A 15797-nucleotide genomic window follows, 5' to 3' on the forward strand; every position below is an offset into this window, starting at 1 on the left:
AATGGAGCTGGGGGAAGCAGGCTCCCTGACTTCAGACTATATTACAAAGCTACAGTAATCAAGACAGTTTGGTACTGGCACAAAAACAGAAATATAGATCAATGGAACAGGGTAGAAAGCCCAGAGATAAACCCACACACATATGGTCACCTTATCTTTGATAAAGGAGGCAAGCATATACAGTGGAGAAAAGACAGCCTCTTCAATAAGTGGTGCTGGGAAAATTGGACAGATACATGTAAAAGTATGAAATTAGAACACTCCCTGACACCATGCAGAAAAATAACCTCAAAATGGATTAAAGACCTAAGTGTAAGGCCAGACACTATCAAATTCTTAGAGGAAAACATAGGCAGATACTCTATGATATACATCACAGGAAGATTCTTTTTAACCCAGCTCCCAGAGAAATGGAAATAAGAACACAAATAAACAAATGGGACCTAATGAGACTTAAAAGGTTTTGCACAGCAAAGGAAACCATAAACAAGACCAAAAGACAACCCTCAGAATGGGAGAAAATATTTGCAAATGAAGCAACTGACAAAGGATTAATCTCCAAGATTTACAAGCAGCTCATGCAGCTCAATAACAAAAAAACGAACAACCCAATCCAAACATGGGCAGAAGACCTAAATAGACATTTCTCCAAAGAAGATATACAGATTGCCAACAGACACATGAAAGAATGCCCAACATCATTAATCATTAGAGAAATGCAAATCAAAACTACAATGAGATATCATCTCACACCAGCCAGAATGGCCATCATCAAAAAATCTAGAAACAATAAATGCTGTAGAGGGTGTGGAGGAAAGGGAACCCTCTTGCACTGTTGGTGGGAATGTAAATTGATACAGCCACTATGGAGAACAGTATGGAGGTTCCTTAAAAAACTAAAAATAGAACTATCATACGACCCAGCAATCCCACTACTGGGCATATACCCTGAGAAAACCATAGTTCAAAAAGAGTCATGTACCAAAATGTTCATTGCAGCTCTATTTACAATAGCCAGAACATGGAAGCAACCTAAGTGTCCATCATCGGATGAATGGATAAAGAAGATGTGGCACATATATACAAAGGAATATTACTCAGCCATAAAAAGAAATGAAATAGAGGTATTTGTAATGAGGTGGATGGAGTTAGAGTCTGTCATACAGAGTGAAGTAAGTCAGAAAGAGAAAAACAAATACAGTATGTTAACACATATATATGGAATCTAAGGGAAAAAAAAAAAAGGCCATGAAGAACCTAGTGGCAAGACGGGAATAAAGACACAGACTTACTAGAGAATGGACTTGAGGATATGGAGAGGGGGAGGGGTGAGATGTGACAGGGTGAGAGAGTGTCATGGACATATATACACTACCAAATGTAAAATAGATAGCTAGTGGGAAGCAGCCGCATAGCACAGGGAGATCAGCTCGGTGCTTTGTGACCACCTAGAGGGGTGGGATAGGGAGGGTGGGAGGGAGGGAGATGCAAGAGGGAAGTGATATGGGAACATATGTATATGTATAACTGATTCACTTTGTTATAAAGCAGAAACTAACACACCACTGTAAAGCAATTATACTTCAATAAAGATGTTTAAAAAAAAATACTAGCAAACACAATCCAGCAACGCAAGGATCATACTCTATGATCACGTGGGATTTATCCCAGGGATGCAAGGATTCTTCAATATACACAAATCAATCAATGTGATACACCATATTAACAAACTGAAGAATAAAACTATATGATCATCTCAATAGATGCAGAAAAAGCTTTTGACAAAATTAAACACCTTTTATGATAAAAACCCTCCAGAAAGTGGGCATAGAGGGAACCTACCTCAACATAATAAAGGCCATATGTGACAAACCCACAGCAAACATCATTCTCAATTGTGAAAAACTGAAACCATTTCCTCTAAGATCAGGAACAAGACAAGGATGCTTACTTTTGCCACTTTTATTCAATATACTTTCAGAAGTCCTAGCCATGGCAATCAGAGAAGAAAAAAAATAAAAGGAATCCAAATTGGAAAGGAAGAAGTAAAACTGTCGCTGTTTGCAGATGACACGATACTATACATAGAGAATCCTAAAGATGCCACCAGAAAACTGCTACAGCTAATCAATGAATTTGGTAAAGTAGCAGGATACAAAAATAATGCACAGAAGTCTTTTGCATTCCTATACTCTAAGAATGAAAGATCAGAAAGAGAAATTAAGGGAGCAATCCCATTCACCATTGCAACAAAAAGAATAATATACCTAGGAATAAACCTACCTAGGGAGACAAAAGACCTGTATGCAGAAAACTACAAGACATTGATGAAAGAAATTAAAGATGATACAAACAGATGGAGAGATATACCATGTTCTTGGATTGGAAGAATCAATATTGTGAAAATGACTATACTACCCAAAGCAATCTACAGATTCAATGCAATCCCTATCAAACTACCAATAGCATTTTTTACAGAACTAGAACAAACAATCTTAAAATTTGTATGGAGACACAAAAGACCCTAAATAGCCAAAGCAGTCTTGAGGGAATAAAACGGAGCAGAAAGAATCAGACTTCCTGACTTCAGATTCTACTACAGAGCTACAGTAATCAAGACAATATGGTACTGGCACAAAAACAGAAATATAGAGCAATGGAACAGGATTGAAAGCCCAGAGATAAACCCATGCACCTATGGTCAACTAATCTATGACAAAGGAGGCAAGGATATACAATGGAGAAAAGACAGTCTCTTCAACAAGTGGTGCTGGGAAAACTGGACAGCTACATGTAAAAGGATGAAATTACAACACTCCCTAACACCATACACAAAAATAAAACTCAAAATGGATTAAAGACCTAAATGTAAGACCGGACACTATAAAACTCTTAGAGGAAAACATAGGAAAAACACTCTTTGACATAAGTCAAGGAAAGATCTTTTTTGATCCACCTCCTAGAGCAATGGAAATAAAAACAAAAATAAACAAATGAAACTTAAAAGCTTTTGCACAGCAGAGGAAATTACAAATAAGACGAAAAGACAACCCTCAGAATGGGAGAAAATATTTGCAAACGTATCAGTGGACAAAGGATAAATCTCCAAAATATATAGACAACTCATGCAGCTCAATATTAAAAAAATGAACATCTCAATCAAAAAATGGTCAGAAGACCTAGATTGACATTTCTCCAAAGGAGACATACAGATGGCCAAGAAGCACATGAAAAGATGCTCAACATCACTAATTATTAGAGAAATGCAAATCAAAACTTCAATGAGGTATCACCTCACACTAGTTAGAATGGGCATCATTAGAAAATCTACAAACAACAAATGCTGGAGTGGGTGTGGAGAAAAGGGAACCCTCTTGCACTATTTGTGGGAATGTAAATTGATACAGCCACTATGGAGAACAGTATGGAGTTTCCTTAAAAAAAACTAAAAATAGAATTACCATATGACCCAGCAATCCCACTACTAGGCATGTACCCAGAGAAAACCATAATTCAAAATGACACATGCACCCCAATGTTCATTGCAGCACTATTTACAATAGCCACGTCATGGAAGCAACATAAATGCCCATCAACAGACGAATGGATCAAGAAATTGTGGTACATATGTACAATGGAGTATTAGTCAGCCATAAAAGGGAACGAAATTGAGTCATCTGTAGGGACGTGGATGGATCTGGAGACTGTCATACCAAGTGAAGTAAGTCAGAAAGAGAAAAACAAACATTGTATATTAATGCATATATGTGGAATCTAGAAAAATGTTACAGATGAAACAGTTTGCAAAGCAGAAATAGAGACACAGATGTAGAGGACAAACGTATGGACACCAAGGGGGAAAGCAGGGGCTGGTTGGGGAGTGTTGGTGGTGGGATGAATTGGGAGATTGACATATATATACTAATATGTATAAAATAGGTAACAAATGAGAGCCTGCTGTATAAAAAATAAATAAAATAAAATTCAGTACTTCAAGGAAAAAAGAACTATTGATGGAGATATTTTTGTGAATACTTTTGATTTTTTTTTACACGTGTGTTGCTTCACAGCTTTATTTTTAAAATCACAAGCAGTTCAAAGTGACCATCATTGAGGCCTCTGTTAAAAGATTTTCCAGCAGAGCTACCCCAGTTTTAAGCTTAAACAATATTGCACTTTAAGATGAATTTAACTTTCAGGATCGTCTTCAAAAAGCAAAGTATTGCTTCCACCTGTGCTTTTCATAGACTAAAAGCATACCGCAGAAAACTCAACTTAAAAATTAACACTGCAGGTTACAGTAACATAATAAATTACCTGCCCATTTTATAATCCTAGAGAAGATTTCATTGTAAGAAACTGTTTAACCCATAATTAGTATAAAGTGTGCACAACATTTTTCATTCATTGGTCCAAGATACGAAGGTTCCCAGATACAATCTTGTTCTCTAATACTGCTCCAGGTGGGATGTCGATTCGGTCACCATGATTTGCGATGATGATAACCGTTCCCTTTAATGAAACATTCTTGCCAAATGTTACATCTCCTGAAACTGTGAGGTGATCCAATTCAAGCATATCTGGTATACTTTCAAATCTCCTTAGATAATCCTGAACCTTCATAAAAGGACTGCCTAATTTAACCAAGGGGACTGTAGGAAATTCCCACTTTTCACTCATTGTCAGAGATCCTGCATTAAGGCTATAAAGGTTTGACATCACAAGCAAGAGATCTGATGTGGTTTTGACAGGCAGAAAACAGTTCCTAGGAACATTAATACCTAGAGAGTTCTCAAAACTTTTAATGGCAGCTTCTACTGCAGTTTCCAACTGAATGACATTCGGGCCTCCATCCAAAGTCTTTGGATTTACAATGATTTCCATGTCAATAGCATTCTGCTCCTGCAGTCTTTTAACTGCTGCCAGAGAGATCCATAGGTTGTTTGTATTACATATTTTGAATTTTGATACAGATTTGAACTCATTAACATGTGCTTTTGGCATTTGAGCAATTTCCACCAGTCTCAATTTGCCTTCATACTGAGTGAGTGTCCCACCCTTTACATCTGCACGTGTTTTATTTGTGACTTCCATGACAAATTCACAAGGTTTTCCATTGGGTGGTTTCGTTAGATGATCAAGAATATAAAGATCCACTTTGGCACCCAGATTATCTATGTTGGACACAAAAATATACTCTTTGCCTTCTCCTATAAAGGTATCAAGGAAGCCAGAGTTGTAGAAACTGGCGTAAATATCTCCATGACTTGGAGGGTACCAGGCTTCTGTATTTTCCCCTGAGAACGATACATTCTTTGCTTTAGGTAGTAAAGATTCTTTATTAATCCTCAGGTACCTGCTTTGATTAAAAGTGTAGATTTTCACATGACAGTGATTATACTTCTGTAGTATTTTTTTTGTATCTTCATCCATGTTTTCTGTATCTGTGAGTCTGTTTCTGTTTTGCTATATACCTTTATTTGTACTCTTTTTTAGATTCCACATATAAGTGATATCATACAGTATTGGTCTTTCTCTGTCTGATTTATTTCACTAAACATAATATTCTCTAGGTCCATCCACATTGCTGCAAATGGCAGAATTTCATTCTTTTTAATGGCTGAGTAATATTCCATCGTATATATTTACCACATCTTCTTTATCCGTTTGTCTGTTGATGGACACTTGGGTTGTTTCCATATCTTGTCTATTGTAAATAGTACTGCTATGAACATTGAGGTGTATGTATCTTTTTGAATTAGTGTTTGAATTTTTTCTGGATATATATCCAGAAGTGGAATTGCTGGATTTGACTATTCTTTAGATGAAAAATAGTTTGTGATTCATAGATGAACCAAGCCAATTTAACTCAAGATTATTGATTGAAAGCTGACAGGCAGGTAGGAAACCAGGATTCACTGAGATTATCCTATCATTTAACCTTCCAACAACAGTTTTTGGGAAAAAGGTTATTTTTTCCTATGTTACAGGTGATAACTTGCTTAAGATCAGGCACCTCCTTAGGGACAAGACTAAGATTGTAACTTGGGCTCATGGGATGACTTGTTTAGGAATAGCAATTCTGGCTCTACTTACGGAATTTCTTTCTACTTTGAAGATTACGAGAAACAAGGGAAAGAGGAAACTACTTGGTCATCATGATTTGATAAAAATTTTATAGAATTTATCAGTTCTGGAAAAAATTACAACAAAGGAGTAATTTTACTAGAGAAGAAGTGCAGAGAATCAAAATTCTCCCCAAGACCCCTCGTTTCACCTTTGGAAGAGGATTAAAGCTGGTACATGGCAAATAAAACTTCCAGCCTGAAGTTTGCCAAAAAGTGAAAGAAGATTGTATTGTCTTTTTACTCTTGTCAGTGCAATTTTTCTAGCTCAAGGAAAAAGACTATCAAGCCATATGTGGTTTGACATAATTCCTGATGTCACTTGTATGAACTAACAGCATTTCCTGACTGTTCTGCTCTCCTTCGAGACTTCTTACATGTCATACTGGTTCAGATCCAACCACAAGGGTAGGGTAGGAGATTACACAATTAAATTGGTCCTTTTCTCCATTCAAAGTCAGAAAAGAAAGTAGATTCCTAATTTGGATCTGGAAGCAAATGGTTTTGAAAATATTTTTTATTGTATTTAGTCCTTGTCCCCTTCTTCTTCCATGGGTCTTGGGAGGAAGATTTTAATATTTCTTATATATGATTCAGGTCATCTACTTTAAAGTTAAATTTAGTTATTTAAGGTTGTGTCCAGTGAAAAGCTTTCTTTGGTGTACTTTCTAGAAATACAATGCTAATAATTAAGGAGGATCAGAAAAACTGCAATTCTTTGGAACAGATTATTCCAGCACAAAACTGAAACCATGTGCCTATTTCAAGGATATTTGAAAAGAATGCATGGAACATATCACATTTTGACTCATCTTGGGTTTAATGTCAGTGGGATGGAAAAGGAAGACTAAAATAACTGTCTAAACCTGATTATGATTCTTGACCTGTTAAGAATTTCTCTTACAATGTAGGAAGTGAGATTATCATCTTTTCAGAGGGGTCAACACCAGGGGAAGTGTTAGAAGAGCGTGTGGCAATCAAAATAAAAACAAAATAAAAATAAAACACACCCCCTCTTCTGCCCTAACACCTCATAAAAGTAAAATCCCAACCAAAACAATGAAAACCCAAGAGCTCTAAACAAATCCTAGTACACTGAAAGATCCCAATAAAAATATGTAGTATTATATATAAAAAAATATCAGGATGCTTTGAAAGCTGTGGGACATCTAGCCAGATGGGGACAGGGCATAAGAAGATAGAAAAAGTAAAGTTCTGCTGTAATCATAAGGTATTTCCAAAAACCTCTGGAAAAAACCTTAAGGGCATGATCTGTGAATTCACTCCACATCATAAGGCATCTTTGCCAGTTTTGGTTCCTTTACTTTCAGAGTTCATCAGTGAGCCTGTTACATATTAAGACTTGATTTTAAAATAAAGTCCTTAAAGAGTCTGAAAAAGAATATATATATATATAATGAATCACTGTGCTGTACACCTGAAACTAACACAACATTGTAAATCAACTCTACTTCAATAAAAAACATTAAGGGACACATAGTTTTCGAGGGCAGGAGCCCACTGTGTCCCCCTTTGCCTGGCAAAGCAATAAAGCTATTCTTTTTACTTCACCCAAAACTCTGTCTCCAAGATTCGTTCTGGCACTGGTGCACAGAGGCCGAGCTTTCGGCATCATTAGGACTCTGCACTTTCACTGCCGAGGGTGAGGGTTCAATCCCTGGTCAGGGAACTAAGATCCTGCAAGCCACGTTGTGCGCGCTCCACCCCCCCAAAAAAAGATGAAAATTATACTGGAAATACCACTAGTTATTTGAATCTCATTAGTTATATGATAATCAAGAATAAAGCAGAAAAATAGCCAATAAATGTCACCATGTTAGAGTTTTCAATGTTACCATTATATATCCAAATTTTAAAAACCTGAATAAAATACTAACATTCTGTGAAAAAAAAGCATATATGAAGTCTTTCTACAGGGAAATAAAAATCAAGTTTGAACAATGTCATATGGTGAAGACCACAGTTTTTGCGTTTTTTTGCTTGGGATGCATTTCATTCTTATCAGCAGAAGTTTTTCTCCAATCAGCTGGTCTGTTTCTAAGGAGAAGAAATCTGAATAATAAACTCTTTTAAGTGCACAAAATCATTTCATTGTAAGAAAGACAGCTACTGATGGTTTTGGCCAAAATTATGGCCAAAGTGACATGATGCATCTGGGTTTGGACATAGCTATAGTCTAAGGATTAATAATGGTACTAGCACAACTTGCCAAAGCTGACCACCTTGAGAAGTAGTCTGAGTTGAATCTTCTAGTTTTTCCAGTTTGGGTGGTTTCCTCTTTTCAAAGTCAGAATTTTCTATGCACCAACTATTGTGCAAATTTGGATTTTTTGTTTGGGATGTTCGTTTTTTTAATATTGAGCTGCATGAGCTGTCTATATATTTTGGAGATTTATCCTTTGTCCATTGATACGTTTGCAAATATTTTCTCCCATTCTGAGGGTTGTCTTTTCGCCTTATTTGTAATTTCCTTTGCTGTGCAAAAGCTTTTAAGTTTCATTTGTTTATTTTTGTTTTTATTTCCATTACTCTAGGAGGTGGATCAAAAAAGATCTTTCTTTGACTTATGTCAAAGAGTGTTTTTCCTATGTTTTCCTCTAAGAGTTTTATAGTGTCCGGTCTTACATTTAGGTCTTTAATCCATTTTGAGTTTATTTTTGTGTATGGTGTTAGGGAGTGTTGTAATTTCATCCTTTTACATGTAGCTGTCCAGTTTTCCCAGCACCACTTGTTGAAGAGACTGTCTTTTCTCCATTGTGTATCCTTGCCTCCTTTGTCATAGATTAGTTGACCATAGGTGCATGGGTTTATCTCTGGGCTTTCAATCCTGTTCCATTGCTCTATATTTCTGTTTTTGTGCCAGTACCATATTGTCTTGATTACTGTAGCTCTGTAGTAGAGTCTGAAGTCAGGAAGTCTGATTCTTTCTGCTCCGTTTTATTCCCTCAAGACTGCTTTGGCTATTTAGGGTCTTTTGTGTCTCCATACAAATTTTAAGATTGTTTGTTCTAGTTCTGTAAAAAATGCTATTGGTAGTTTGATAGGGATTGCATTGAATCTGTAGATTGCTTTGGGTAGTATAGTCATTTTCACAATATTGATTCTTCCAATCCAAGAACATGGTATATCTCTCCATCTGTTTGTATCATCTTTAATTTCTTTCATCAATGTCTTGTAGTTTTCTGCATACAGGTCTTTTGTCTCCCTAGGTAGGTTTATTCCTAGGTATATTATTCTTTTTGTTGCAATGGTAAATGGGAATGTTTCCTTAATTTCTCTTTCTGATCTTTCATTGTTAGTGTATAGGAATGCAAGAGATTTCTGTGCATTAATTTTGTATCCTGCAACTTTACCAAATTCATATGATTAGCTCTCGTGGTTTTCTGGTGGCATCTTTAGGATTCTCTATGTATAGTATCATGTCATCTGCAAACAGTGACAGCTTTACTTCTTCTTTTCTGATTTGGATTCCTTTTATTTCTTTTTCTTCTCTTATTGCTGTGGCTAAAACTTCCAAAACTATGTTGAGCAATAGTGGTGAGAGTGGACATCCTTGTCTTGTTCCTCATCTTAGAGGAAGTGCTTACAGTTTTTCACCATTGAGAATGATGTTTGCTCTCAGTTTGTCATATATGGCCTTTATTAAGTTGAGGTAGGTTCCCTCTATGCCCACTTTCTGGAGAGTTTTTATCATAAGTGAATGTTGAATTTCGTCAAAAGCTTTTTCTGCATCTATTGAGATGATCATATGGTTTTTATTTTTCAATTTGTTAATATGGTGTATCATATTGATTGGTTTGCTTATATTGAAGAATCTGTGCATCCCTGGGATAAATCCCACTTGATCATGGTGTATGATCCTTTTAATGTGTTGTTGGATTCTGATTGCTAGTATTTTGTTGAAGATTTTTGCATCTATATTCATCAGTGATATTGGTCTGTAATTTTCTTTTTGTAGTATCTTTGTCTGGTTTTGGTATTAGGGTGATGGTGGCCTCGTAGAATGAGTTTGGGAGTGTTCCTTCCTCTGCAATTTTTTTGGAAGGGTTTGAGAAGGATGGGTGTTAGCTCTTCTCTAAATGTTTGATAGAATTCGCCTGTGAAGCCATCTGGTCCTGGACTTTTGTTTGTTGGAAGATTTTTAATCACAGTTTCAACTTCCTTACTTGTGATTGGTCTGTTCATATTTTCTGTTTCTTCCTGGTTCAGTCTTGGAAGGTTATACCTCTCTAAGAATTTGTCCATTTCTTCCAGGTTGTCCATTTTATTGGCATAGAGTTGCTTGTAGTAGTCTCTTATGGTGCTTTGTATTTCTGCAGTGTCTGTTGTAACTTCTCCTCTTTCATTTCTAATTTTATTGATGTGTGTCCTCTCTTTTTCTTGGTAAGTCTGGTTAATTGTTTATCAATTTTGTTTACCTTCTCAAAGAACCAGCTTTTAGTTTTATTGATCTTTGCTATTGTTTTCTTTTTTCTATTTCATTTATTTCTGCTGTGATTTTTATGATTTCTTTCCTTCTACTAACTTTGGGTTTTGTTTGTTCTTCTTTCTCTAGTCCCTTTAGGTGTAAGGTTAGATTGTTTATTTGGGATTTTTCTTGTTTCTTAAGGTAGGCATGTATTGCTATAAATTTTCCTCTTAGAACTGCTTTTGCTGCATCCCATAGGTTTTGGATCATCATATTATCATTATAATTTGTCTGTATGTATATTTTGATTTCCTCTTGATTTCTTCAGTGATCTCTTGATTATTTAGCAAAGCATTTTTTAGCCTCCATGTGTTTGTATTTTTTACGTTTTTTCCCCCTGTAATTGATTTCTAATCTCATAGCATTGTGGTCAGAAAAGATGCTTGATATTATTTCAATTTTCTTAAATTTACTGAGGCTTGATTTTTGACCCAGTATGTGATCTATCCTGGAGAATGTTCCATGTGCACTTGAGAAGAAAGTGTAATCTGTTGTTTTCGGATAGAATGTCCTGTAAATATCAATTAAATCTATCTGGTCTGCTGTGTCATTTAAAGCTTGTGTTTCCTTATTAATTTTCTGTTTGGATGATCTGTCCATTGGTGTAAGTGAGGTGTTAAAGTCCCCCACTATTACTGTGTTACTGTTGATTTCCTCTTTTATAGCTGTTAGCAGTTGCCTTATGTATTGAGGTGCTCCTATGTTGGGTGCATATATATTTATAATTGTTATATCTTCTTCTTGGATTGATCCCTTGATCATTATGTAGTGTCCTTCCTTGTCTCTTGTAACATTCTTTATTTTAAAGTCTATTTTATCTGATATGAGTATTGCTACTCCAGCTTTCTTTTGATTTCCATTTGCATGGAATATCTTTTTCCATCCCCTCACTTTCAGTCTGTATGTGTCCCTAGGTCTGAAGTGGGTCTCTTGTAGACAACATATATATGGATTTTGTTTTTGTATCCATTCAGCGAGCCTGTGTCTTTTGGTTGGAGCATTTAATCCATTCACGTTTAAGGTGATTATCGATAAGTATATTCCTATTACCATTTTCTTAATTGTTATGGGTTTGTTTTTGTACGTCCTTTTCTTCTCTGTGTTTCCCACTTAGAGAAGTTCCTTTAGCGTTTGTTGTAGATCTGGTTTGGTGGTGCTTAATTCTCTTAGCTTTTGCTTGTCTGTAAAGCTTTTGGTTTCTCCGTTGAATCTGAATGAGATCCTTTCTGGGTAGAGTAATCTTGGTTGTAGGTTTTCCCCTTTCATCACTGTAAATATATCATGCCACTCCCTTCTGGCTGTAGAGTTTCTGCTGAGAAATCACCTGTTAACCTTATGGGAGTTCCCTTTCATGTTATCGTCATTTTTCCCTTGTTGCTTTCAAAAATTTTTCTTTGTCTTTATTTTTTGCCAGTTTGATTCCTATGTGCCTTGGTGTGTTCCTCCTTGGGTTTATCCTGCCTGGAACTCTCTGTGTTTCCTGGACTTGGGTGGCTATTTCCTTTCCCATGTTAGAGAAGTTTGCCACTATAATCTCTTCAAATATTTTCTTGGGTCTTTTCTCTCTTTCTTCTCCTTCTGGGACCCCTATAATGCGAATGTTGTTACATTTAATGTTGTCCCAGAGATCTCTTAGGCTGTCTTCATTTCTTTTCATTCTTTTTTCTTTATTTTGTTCTGCGGTAGTGAATTCCACCATTCTGTCTTCCAGGTCACTTATCCATTTTTCTGCTTCAGTTATTCTGCTATTGATTCCTTGTAGTATATTTTTTGTTTCGGTTATTGTATCGTTCATCTCTGTTTGTTTGTTCTTTGAATCTTCTAGGCATTTGTTCTTTAATTCTTCTAGGTCTTTGTTAAACAATTCTTGCATCTTCTCAATCTTTGTCCCATTCTTTTTCCGAGGTCCTGGATCATCTTCACTATCATTATTCTGAATTCTTTTTCTGGAAGGTTGCCTATCTCCACTTCATTTAGTTGTTTTTCTGAGGTTGTATCTTGTTCCTTCATCTGGTACATAGCCCTCTGCCTTTTCATCTTGTCTATCTTTCTGTGAATGTGGTTTTTGTTCCACAGGCTTCAGGATTGTAGTTCTTCTTGCTTCTGCTGTCTTCCCTCTGGTGGATGAAGCTATCTAGTTGGCTTGTGCAAGTTTCACGATGGGAGGGACTGGTGGTGGGTAGAGCTGGGTGTTGCTCTGGTGTGCAGAGCTCAGTAAAACTTTAATCTGCTTGTCTGCTGATGGGTGGGCCTGGGTTCCCTCCCTCTTTGCAACTGAATATTGGAGCCTACCTGGCTCTTTGGTGGGGCTTATGGCAGACTGTTGGAGGGCTCACGCCAAGGAGTACTTCCCAGAACTTCTGCTGCCAGTGTCCTTGTCCCCAAGGTGAGCCACAGCCACCTCCCACCTCTGCAGGAGACCCTCTAACACTAGCAGGTAAGTCTGGTCCAGTCTCCTGTGGGGTCACTGCTCCTTGCCCTGGGTTCTGATGCACACGCTACTTTGTGTGTGCCCACCAAGAGTGGAGTCTCTGTTTCCCCCAGTCTTGCCGAAGTCTTTCAGTCCAATCCGCTAGCTTCAAAGTCTGATTCTCTAGGATTTCCTCCTCCTGTTGCTGGACCCCTAGGTTGGGATGCCTGACGTGGAGCTCAGAACCTTCACTCCAGTGGGTGGACTTCTGTGGTTTAAGTGTTCTCCAGTTTGTGAGTCACCCACCCAGCAGTTATGGGATTTGATTTTATTGTGATTGCACCCCTCCTACCATCTCATTGTGTCTTCTCCTTTGTCTTTGGATGTGAGATATCTTTTTTGGTGAGTTCCAGTGTCTTCCTGTCGATGATTGGTCAGCAGTTGTGATTCCGGTGCTCTCACAAGGGGGAGTGAGCATACTTCCTTCTATTCCGCCATCTTGAAACAAACCCGTCAAATTTTCCTAGTTTCTATTTTTGATTAGTTTTTTTTTTGTTTTTTGTTTGTTTTGTGAATGAATCCAAAGAATGATTATTATAAGACAGAAAAGGAATAAGTGTCAGTCATCCATAATTTCTGTGAATCCCAATCTCACACAGAGATCTAAGGCTGTCATCTGAAGAACTAAAAATATAAAATGATTATCTACTTAATGAATTTGTCCTGTTCTTTGGAAAGAATTGTGCAAGTTTATTTCTTCAGCAACCACTCTGTAGACTTAAGGAAAATTAATAAGATTTATCTTTATAACCCTTCTCTCATAACTCTTGTCCCACAGTTCAAGTCATATGTGTAGAATTTGGGTTCTTTTGATAACAGACATCCAATGTTAAGGGAGGGTATTTTGAAACTTAACAAAATGTCTGGGTTTTGTTATGGAACAATCTGCATGAATCTCTTGAAGATATTGGGAATGGGAAATCTGCCAGGATTATTGCTTCCACTTAGTGACTAAACACAGAAAGCTTTTCTCCAGTATGGCGAATATTGAGAAATTTGGATTTTCACAGTTTACAAAAACCTCTTTCTTTGTAAAAAAAAGTGATTAATTTTTTTTTTTTTGCAAAATACCTTGATAAAAGGAAAATTTCAAGTGATCATTTGTGACTTTATTTGTATATTTCAGTGATTCTTAGCCAGGAGCAAGTTCAGACGTCTAAAGTATTTTGGTTGTCATGATTGGGGGGAATTAAGAAGGGCTTTGTGAATGAGGTACTATTTGCAGTAGAGGTTGACAAATAGGGAAATTTCAATGGTCTGTGTGTCTGCACAAGTCAGGACAGAGAGACTGAAATCCGTGGGACATGTTTGGAGATTGACAAGCAGTTTAATTTGCTTGGTGTGAGAAGAGCTGAGATGCATTTGCACAAAACCCAGGACGAGATTGGGAACATCTGATGGATTTTGAGCAAGCAGGTACCATGGTCAGAATGTGATCACATGAAGGATATTCTGATAAAAGCACATAAGATGGACTGGAATAGAAAGCTGAAGGGGCAGGAAGTTGTCCTCAGGATGGAGCCAAGAGTGGTTGAAGGGAATGGATGAGAGAGCACCGACTGCAGAATATTGCAGAATTAGACTTGATCTGATATGAGTTGATCATGCATTGACTGTGGGGGACAATAAACGAGGAGGACCTGGAGAGGACACCGAGGTTTTGAACCTGAGGACTTGGAGGACATAGAGATATTCACAGATATAGGAACACTAAAGGGAGAATCTGGTTTCAACAAGAAACCAACCAAGAATAAGTTTCAAAAAATGGCTGTCTCTAGCATCTGTGTCCCCAGGGGACATCCCAGTTGCTTTTAGCCTCTCCAGGAGATTCTCCAACATTAACAAGGGGATCTGACCCAGGTTCTTTTCAAATGACTACTTTTGTGCTGGGACTCGGTGCCTGTGTGGTTTTGTGCATGCTCTTTAAGAGTGGAGTCTCTGTTTCCTACAGCCCTCTGGCTCTCCCATACTCAAAGCCCTTCTGGCCTTCAAAGCCAGACATTCTGGGGGCTCATTTTCCCAGTGCTGGAACCCCTGACTGGGGAGCCCAATGTGAGGCTCAGACCCCTTGCTACTGGGGGAGAACCCCTGCAAATGTGATTATTCTCCTGTTTGTGGGTCACCCACCCAGGGGTATGTGTCTTGACTATACAATGTCTCCATCCCTCCTACTTCACTCATAGTGGTTCCTTCTTTATATCTATAGTTCTGAAAACATTTTTCTGCTAGTTTTCATGTTGTTCTCAAAAATGGTTGCTTTGTAGATAGTTGTAATTCTGGTGTGCCTTTGGGAGGAGGTGAGCTCAGGGTTTTTCTACCCTGCCATATTGACCACACCTCTCCTTTCTTACTTTTGAGTAGTTCAGGCAAGGGGCAGAACAAGTTGACTTTAATTTCCTTGTCTTTGTAATAGACCTGTCATGAGGATTAGATGTGCAAAGAAGGCTCTCCATCACTGGGGTATCCCTGGAGGAGCTGTTTGCTTTTTTATTGTTGAGTTTTAATAGTTCTTTGTATATTTTGGATAACAGTCCTTTGCCAGATGTGTTTTTGTGAATATTTTCTCCAAATCTGTGTCTTGTCTTCTCTTCAATTCTCTTAGCATTGTCTTTTGCAGAGTAGGAATTTTTAATTTTAATGAAGTCCACCTTGTCATTTTTTTTCATGAATTGTGCCTTTAGTATTCTGTTTAAAAAGTTATCTACATAACCAA

The 15797-nt window shown here is 37.4% G+C and overlaps 1 protein-coding gene across 1 annotated transcript in view; it reads right to left on the minus strand.

Annotated features, from left to right (window-relative positions):
• Positions 1 to 4329: 4329 nt before the first annotated feature.
• The window catches only part of LOC137763445 (UTP--glucose-1-phosphate uridylyltransferase-like), a 99579-nt gene continuing 88111 nt past the window's right edge, over positions 4330 to 15797 (minus strand). The window contains exon 8 of the mRNA XM_068541961.1: positions 4330 to 5466. Coding sequence (XP_068398062.1) covers positions 4405 to 5466 — 1062 coding nt within the window. The 3' untranslated portion in view covers positions 4330 to 4404. The remainder of the gene's footprint in view (positions 5467 to 15797) is intronic.

Source organism: Eschrichtius robustus, chromosome 4 (assembly GCF_028021215.1).
Source record: "Eschrichtius robustus isolate mEscRob2 chromosome 4, mEscRob2.pri, whole genome shotgun sequence".
NCBI lineage: Eukaryota > Metazoa > Chordata > Mammalia > Artiodactyla > Eschrichtiidae > Eschrichtius > Eschrichtius robustus.